The sequence below is a fragment of the Hypanus sabinus genome, unplaced genomic scaffold, assembly GCF_030144855.1.
Source record: "Hypanus sabinus isolate sHypSab1 unplaced genomic scaffold, sHypSab1.hap1 scaffold_647, whole genome shotgun sequence".
Classification (NCBI taxonomy): domain Eukaryota; kingdom Metazoa; phylum Chordata; class Chondrichthyes; order Myliobatiformes; family Dasyatidae; genus Hypanus; species Hypanus sabinus.
This window is the reverse complement of record NW_026781503.1, coordinates 123,849-132,574: the sequence shown is the minus strand read 5'-3', so window position 1 is coordinate 132,574 and position 8,726 is coordinate 123,849. Positions and strand designations below refer to the sequence as shown.

Sequence of the window (8,726 nt, the reverse complement as noted above, 5' to 3'; positions counted from 1 at the left end):
AATGGTGGCGGCAGCTGTTGTCAAACATGTGAAGGAGAACGAGATCCTGTGCACCATGAGCTACAACCCCTCCTACTGCTGGATCCTCGCTCTGGCACTGGGCCCCTTCTTCACACAAAGAGTCAGGGACCTCCAGCAAGTTCCCAAGACTATCACCCAACTGTACTCCTACTATATTTACAACATCCTGAAAAACCACGGCCGTGAGATTGAGAACCCCCGTGATGTGTTACTCAGGGTTGGTCAGTTGGCCTTCAGAGGAGTGTCCGGAAGGAAAATTGTGTTTACAGATGTAGATTTGATCAAGTACAATCTGCAGCCTTCCCAGTTCCTGTCCGGGTTCCTGATGGAGCTTTTGGAGAGACAGGATTCTGCCCGGAGCGTGGTGTACACATTCCCACACCTCACCATCCAAGAGTTTGTAGCTGCAGTCGCACAATTCCTGAATCCACATCCCGGGGATATCCTGAAATTCCTCACTGAAGCCCACAACACAACAGATGGGCGATTTGAGGTATTCCTCCGTTTTCTTGCTGGTCTCACCTCCCCAATGACAGCTCGGGGCCTGGAGGAGTTTCTGGGTCCATTTCCCAATGAAACAACCTGCCGGGTGATTGACTGGGTGAAGGAGGAGGTTAAACGTCAGATTGGAAACACATGGAGTGATGCTGGTAAAAGGAGCTTTCTGAACACATTGCACTACCTGTTTGAGTCTCAGAATAGTGGACTGGCTCAGGCCGCACTGGGATCTGTGGAAACACTTTCATTCAGTGGAATGACACTGACCCCGATTGACTGTGCAGTCCTGTCTCATGTCATCAGACTCTGTGATACAATAAAACACCTCGACCTTGAGAACTGCCTCATTCATTGCGAAGGAATCCAACGGCTGGGACCCGGGCTGCACAAGTGCCAGGAGTTGAGGTAACTTGATTTATCTCTCACTCTGAACTGTGAAACTGTTCCATTGTGTTGTTTCAATGTAAAGAAACTGGGATAAAACTGTAATAAATCAGATTGTGAAGAATTCTGACAAATGCCTAGTGAACAGTGGCCATTGGTTTAACTGTATTAAATCAAAGGACTGGCTGCCTGTGTTTCCCGCTGCCTGTGACACGTCCATTGACAATGTTCCTTCTCACTGTTACTGACACCCAGAGCAACACTGACTGCAACAGGTGGGTCAGAGATTCACACCCCCTTCCCAGTGAGGGACAAGAGACCGTCAGCAGACCGTCCCAGGGAGAAGGAAAGAAATGCCATTGTGAGATTGCACTCCCCTGCCATTCCCCGTGTGCGACTATCACCATCAGTCCACCTGTGCGACTGTGCTCACCACCAGATACCCAGTCCCCAATGCGTGCATCCCCTCTCCCGATTGTGGGCCTCCGTTCAGACTCAACCCTCCTGTGCAATCAATTTCTGCATCGTCCCATCTTGTGGGATTATCTTTTCCTATCAGCATCCTCCTGTGGGACTTCTCCTCCTCATCCCCCTTCGTCCTGCTGATTCTGTCTTCCCAGCTCTTCTATGGAGCTGGGAATTCAGAGATGGAGTCTCTTCTATCGACTCCGATCGACATATCCTCATTCACGAATCTTCCTCACTATGGTACTTCCTCCCAAACTTCAACCCTAACACATCAGGAACAGTTTTCTAACCATCGGGAAATTGGACAGAATATGTTGAGTTTACAGGGTCACACCGGCACACTAAATTCTTGACATTCGGTGAATACCCTGGAGCTGGGCAGTGAGGGACATTGACAGTGATGTGAACTCCGAGCAGTGATTTACTGAAGGGTTTAATGTTTCCTGAAATATCCGAGTGAGAGAAATTCCCCCAAACCCACGGTTTGAATCACTTTGTTCATCAACTTGTTTATTTTTGTTTAGCCTTGGTTGGAATAAACTGGGAGATTCAGAAGTGAAACTGGTGTCTGCAGCTCTGAGGAACACAGAGTGTAAAATACAGAAACTGAGGTAAGTACAGACTGTGGGAGATTGTGTTTACAGTCACTGGGTGTCTGACACTGAACATTAATGTGATCAGTAATTGTGTTACTGATAAACACTGGGGATTTGTACCGTCTGCTGTCTCTCTGTGTCCTTCACCCTCACTCTCTCTCTCTCTCTCATCTCCAGGTTGGGGGGAGTCAGTCTCACAGATTCTGGAGCCGACGATCTCGCAACCGCTCTCAGTACAAACCCATCACTGACGGAGCTGAACCTGAGTGATAATAAACTCGGAGATTCAGGAGTGAAACTGGTGTCTGCGGCTCTGAGGAACCCGGAGTGTAAAATACAGAAACTGAGGTTAGTACCAGGCTGTGGGAGGTTGTGTTTACAGTCACTGGGTGTCTGACACTGAACATTAATGTGATCAGTAATTGTGTTACTGATAAACACTGGGGATTTGTACCATCTCCTGTCTCTCTGTGTCCTTCACCCTCACTCCCTCTCTTCTCCAGGCTGAGTCGTGTCGGTCTCACAGATTCTGGTGCCGAGGATCTCATCTCTGCTCTCAGTACAAAACCATCACTGAGGGAGTTGAGCCTGGGATGGAACTCGCTCACAGACCGATGGGTCCCTGCCCTCCGCCGCTTCATACTGACCCTCCCGAGTCTGCAGCGGATAGAGTGAGTGTTTGTGTTAACATTCAATCTGATAAAATGTCAGCGGATCCGTGGATTTCCTGGTGATATTTGTCTGTGAGTGCTATTGAAACAATAACCCCGGTCCCCTGTTACTGACACTGTTGTGAAAACTGTTTATTTCATCTTTATTCCTCCATCTGCTTCAGGTTGCTGGGGAATCAGTTTGGAGAGAAAGGGAGGAACGAACTGAGAGCTCTGCAGGAACCCAGACCTGGATTGACCGTGCATCTGTGAACATCAGAATGTGTTAACATCACAGGGTCAGACACAGGGTGAAGCTCCTTCCACTCCGTCCCATCACACATTCCCGGGGTCAAGCACAGTGTGAAACAACCTCACACCATCCTGTCACATACTCCCGGGGACAGACTCAGAGTGAAACTCCCTCCACACCGTCCCATCACATACTCCTGGGGATAGACACGGAAGAGGATGGGAGTGGGCAGAAACGGGCAGGGGGATACAAATGGGAATCACAACCATAGCAGTTAACAATCAAATTTGAGTTCTAGGCTCGAGAAGTAGCCCAGGATGAAATCAAAGTTGAGGATAATTTTGGAGAACGGGACTCCACCCCTTCCCGTCATCTCCCACGGTCCGCAGTCCTCACAGGACGCCGTCCGTTCCCGTCCACTCACACGGACCGTGATCCCAAATAAATTTCACTCTTTCTCATTCATTGTCACTATCGACACTCCCAATGAGACCACCCCTTCCCATTCACTCCACTCATCCGCATTCCTAATGGGACGCAATCCTACTCATTCGCTTGCATCGTCCATACTTCCAATGGGCCCCGTCCCTTCTCATTCAGTCCCACTGTTTGCCTGCCTGTGGGCTTCGCCCCTTCCAATTTACTCCCCACTGTCTGATCACTCCCATTCAGTCCTGTCGTCCGATCTCCCAGTGGGATCTGGCCCTTCCCATTCACCCCCACTATCTGCCTCCCAGTGGGACTCCATTCCGATTATTTCCAACGGGAATGGGATTATGGAAATTGGCGAGAACGCCAGAATTCAGTATTTGACCGAACTGGGTGCGGAGTTTACAAAATTTGACATTTATTAGTTACACGGAACGTCGAGGGTGCTGTGGATGTTGACGGCTTTGTTACACTGACGATGCTCACCTCCTGGCGGAGACGGCGGATAGGATCGGACTGAAGGACCTTCGGCACGTCTTCCTGAAGATGGCGGGGGTTGGTGGAGCATGTGAGAGAGGTTTATGGTTTCCGTGTCCCAAGGCCGGGTGATTCATCGCGCCCGGTTCCCGGTGTCCACATAGCACACAGGAAGTTATACTTGGCACGGTCCCCGCTCTTCATAACGTGGCTGGGAGTTTTGCCAGGCACAGTTCCCGATCTCTGTCTCCACACTGAGAGTTTTACCGCACACGGTGTCGTGTCTCTGTATCGACACCGGGAATATTACCGCACACGTTTCCTGGTGTCTGTATCCTCCTCTCTCCACGACACTCGGAGTGATGACGCACAGGATCCGGAGATGAGGAAGTCGGATCGGTCTCTATTGTTTGCGATATATTTATTATTTGTGATAAACAGTCTGCGCAATCGAGTGGAGGGTGGTCGAGAGTGTTTGTCTTGCGAGGGGCTCCTGATTGAAAATGGTGAATAGGGAGGGAACGACAGAAGGATTTAGCATGTTCACTAGACAGGGAGTGAAAGGTTGACTGAAAATGGTCTCCGGGGAGAAAGTGATGGGCTGAGTGACAATGGGCGCCAGGGAGGGGGAAATGGGCGGAATTAAGATTGCCGTGGTCACCACGTTTCTCAGGGCTGACAGGGAGGGAGTGATACACTGACAAGAGAATGGGAGTGACAGGCAGAGTTCAAATGACCGACAGGGTGGGGACTGAAAATTATCACCGGGGGTCATACCGGGAGGAGACATCGGGAGTTATGTGCTGATTAAAAATAGGTTTCTGGATTAAAGCCAGAATATAAAACTATCACCCGGGGAGATTGACGCGCACGTTGAAAATCGTCACCAGGGAGGAAGGGAGGGCTGCACTGTGAGAAAATGGACTCCAGAAGGTGACAGGTCAGAGAGAGTGGCTGCCCGACCTGAAATAGTCCTAGATTCCTTTGCTATAATGGCCTGCAGGGAGAGAGTGATGGACAGAATTCAAATGGCCAACATTGCTTAATTTACATTTGTCATGATGAAATCAATAAACCGCTGTAACTTCCTGTCCTGGTGTCGGACTCGAGTTTTATTTGAGGTTTCTGCTGCCCCCCCCACCCCGCACCCTGTGCACTGCAACAGTGGGTCGGAGCTCCTCACACTGACACAGTAGCGTCTCAGCTCCAGACTGAGGGAGGTCGGACTGCCGGAGTCTGGGTGCCCAGGATCTCATCTCCACCCAACCCCCTTCCTGGCTAACTGTCCCCCTCCCGCCCCCCGCAGACAGTTACATCGACTGATATATCAGACGTAAGTCTACTGAGGTTCCTAGTATGAGAGGGATGGTGGATGGAAGACCGGCGTTAGCACGGGATGAATCTCCCTCCACAGCATCCCATCACACACTCCCGGGGTCAGACACAGAGTGAAGCTCCCTCCACACCGACCCATCACACACTCCCGGGGTCAGACACAGAGTGAAGCTCCCTCCACACCGACCCATCACACACTCCCGGGGTCAGACACAGAGTGAAGCTCCCTCCACACCGACCCATCACACACTCCCGGGGTCAGACACAGAGTGAAGCTCCCTCCACACCGACCCATCACACACTCCCGGGGTCAGACACAGAGTGAAGCTCCCTCCACACCGACCCATCACACACTCCCGGGGTCAGACACAGAGTGAAGCTCCCTGCACAACGTCCCATCACACACTCCCGGGGTCAGACACAGAGTGAATCTCCCTCCACACCGTCCCATCACACACTCCTGGGGTCAGACACAGAGTGATGCTCCCTCCACACTGTCCCATCACACACACCCGGGGTCAGACACAGAGTGATGCTCCCTCCACACTGTCCCATCACACACACCCGGGGTCAGACACGGGGAAAATAAAAACGCCTCTGTAGTGTATCAACTGAGTGGAGACTCACATTGTGTTCACCTTGGAACCGGGAACCACACGCACACACACACACACATACACACACACACACACACACACACGATGAATATATGTAGAAGTGGTCACAGAGACGGGGAGGGATGCAGTTTGCACAGACCAGGAGAGGGTGGGAGGTGGCACAAACAGGCAGGGGAGTACAGACGGGAATCATAACCATAGCACTTAACAATCACATTTGACTTGTAGGGTTGAAAAGTAGCCCAGGATGAAATCTAAGTTGTGGATAATTTTTCAAAGCGGGACTCCACCACTTCGGGTCCTCTCCCACGGTCCGCACTCTTCACAGGACCTCGTCCCTTCCCGTCCACTCACACGGACAGCGATCCCAATCAAATGCCAATCTTTCCCATTCATTCTCACCATCCGTACTCCCAATGACACCACCCTTTCCCACTCACTCCACCCATCCGCATTCCTAACGAGACGCACCCCTACCCATTCGCTTGTATTGCCAAACTTCCATTGGGCCCAACCCCTTCCTCTTCACTCCCACTGAGCCCCGTCCCTTCCCATTTACTGGCACCGTCTGCACCGCTTCCCATTCACTCCTGTCGTCCGGAGTCTCCCAGTGGGATCTGGCCCTTCCCATTCACTCCCACCATCGGCCTCCCAATAGGATCCTTTCAGATTATTTCCAACGGGAATGTGATCCTGTTAGTTAGCGGGACGCTTGAATTCTGTACGTGACAGAACTCGGAGCGGCTTTTATGGAATTTGACGAGAACGCCGATGGTTTATCAGTTACACGGACAGTCAAGGGTGGTGTGGATGTTGACGACTTTGTTACACTGATGATGCTCATCTCCTGGCGGAGACGGTGGATACGATCGGACTGAAGAACCTTCGGCACGTCTTCCTGAAGATGGCGGGAGTGGGATGCGTGTGGGAGAGGTTTACCCTTTCCGTGTCCCCACGCCGGGAGATTCATTGCGCCCGGTTCCCGGTGTCCACATAACAGACCGGAAGTTATACAGGGCACGGTTCCTGGTCTCCATGTCCCAAACAGGGAATTTTGCCAGGTACGGTTTACGATCTCTGTCTCCACACCGAGAGTTTTTACCGCGCACGGTGTCGGGTCTCTGTATCGACACCGGCAATATTACCGCACACGTTTCCTGGTGTCTGTATCCTAATCTCTCCACGACACTTGGAGTGATGACGCACAGGATCCGGAGATGAGGATGTCGGATCGGCCTCTATTGTTTGCGATATATTTATTATTTGTGATAAACAGTCTGCGCAATCGAGTGGACGGTGGTCGAGAGTGTCAGTCCTGCGAGGGGCTCCTGATGGAAAATGGTGACATGGGAAGGAGCGACAGAAGGATTTAGAATGGTCACTGGGGAGGGAGTGAAAGGTTGACTGAAAATGGTCTCGGGGGAGAAAGTGATGGGCTGAGTGACAATGGGCGCCACGGAGGGGCGATGGGAGGAATTAAGATGGCCGTTGTCACCTTGTTTCTTGTGACCGGCAGGGAGAGAGTGATACACCGACAAGAGAGTGGGAGTGACAGGCGGAGTTAAAATGACTAACAGAGTGGGGATTGTGCACCGACTGAAAATTATCACGGGGGGGCGGGGAAAGTTGTGTGCTGATTAAATATTGGATTCTGGATTAAAACCAGAATATAAAATTAATACCAGGGAGAGAGTGACGCCCCAATATAGCATTGTCAATAGGGAGGGAGTGAGGCGCGCTTTGAAAATGGTTTCCACGGAGGGAGGGAGGGAGGGAGGGATGCACCGAGAGAAAATGGACGCCACAAGGTGACAAGTCAGAGAGAGTGGCGGCCAGATCTAAAATAGTCCCTGATTCCTTTGTTACAATGGCCGACGGGGAGAGAGTGATGGACAGACAACAGAGTGGGAGAGTCGCACCGGGTAAAATGGCCGAAATGGAGTCAGTGGCACATTGAGAAGAGAGACGGAGTAATGGGTCGATGTAAAATGATCTATTGCTCTGACATAAAATGGCCGCTCCTTCGTTTAAACTGTCTGACGGGGCAGTTTCCGGTTGTGATGTCTTGTTGAAAGTGAGCGCCGGGAAGGGAGGAGGTGAGACGTCGATTGAAAACGGCCGTCAGCATCGTTAATTTTGTTGATGAAAAGGGAGAGATGTGGTGACTGAAGGACATCCCGTTCGGCCGGGTTGAAACGGGGCCAAGGAGGGAGCGACGCCTTGGATAAAATAAACAGAGGAGAAGGACTGAAGGACTCGTTGAATTCAATTAATCCCACCCTGCAAAAATACATTTCAGGGAGGTAGCGCCATCAATTTGCAGGAGACTCCCGGTACTTCCGGGAAAGCTGGGATGTCTGCAATACAGTAGCTCCTTCGCAGCTAGCCAGTTAATTTAAATAACGTTAGCTGTGCTGATGAAGGAATGACACCTGTTAAACTCACTTCAGCAGTGATTTAACCCACCATGGGCAATAGAAAAGTCACGGTTGCAGACAGTGCAGCGAGCAACACTGTCAGTATTTTTGACCTCTAGTAGGCAGAGGAACACTTCAGTGTATGGGGTGAAGTACGTTTTGTATTTTCTTGGTTTGGAAAACTCTGCCATGGTTCTCTCTCTCTCTCTCTCTCTCTCTCTCTCTCTCTCTCTCTCTCTCTCTCTCTCTCTCATTATCTCTCTCTCTCTCTTCTCTCCCCCATCTTTTATCCCCCCATCTCTCTCTCTCTCTTTCTCTCCCTCTCTCTCTTCCCCCATCTTCTATCCCCCATCTCTCTTTCTCTCTCGTCGATTTCCGGGATACTGTACATAATTAGCGGGCGTCAGGGAGCCGCTATCAACAGGCAGGAGACTTCCGGAAATTACCGGGTGAGGTGGGATGTCCGAAGCTTCACTTGAAATGGCCGCTGGGGAGGGACTGGCGGCTTTGGTGGAAGTGAGCACAAGAGAGGGAGGGACGCGCTGATTTAAAATGGGCGAATCCTTGGTTAATGTGGCCGC

General features: G+C 51.1%; 1 protein-coding gene across 1 annotated transcript; it reads left to right on the top strand.

Moving 5' to 3' along the window:
* The first annotated feature begins 1 nt into the window (after position 1).
* On the top strand, positions 2 to 4,907 carry LOC132389748 (NACHT, LRR and PYD domains-containing protein 3-like). Its single transcript, XM_059962331.1, has 5 exons — positions 2 to 924; positions 1,896 to 1,982; positions 2,145 to 2,315; positions 2,471 to 2,638; positions 2,803 to 4,907. Exons 1-5 carry the CDS (start codon positions 2 to 4, stop codon positions 2,888 to 2,890), a joined length of 1,437 nt encoding a protein of 478 aa, XP_059818314.1. The 3' UTR covers positions 2,891 to 4,907.
* The last annotated feature ends 3,819 nt before the right edge of the window (positions 4,908 to 8,726 follow it).

Coding starts and splice junctions, on each gene's coding strand:
- LOC132389748 (XM_059962331.1), top strand. CDS start 2: ATGGTGGCGGCAGCTGTTGTCAAACATGTGAAGGAGAACGAGATCCTG. Junction 925..1,895: donor CACAAGTGCCAGGAGTTGAG/GTAACTTGATTT, acceptor ATTTTTGTTTAG/CCTTGGTTGGAATAAACTGG. Junction 2,316..2,470: donor TGTAAAATACAGAAACTGAG/GTTAGTACCAGG, acceptor TCTCTTCTCCAG/GCTGAGTCGTGTCGGTCTCA.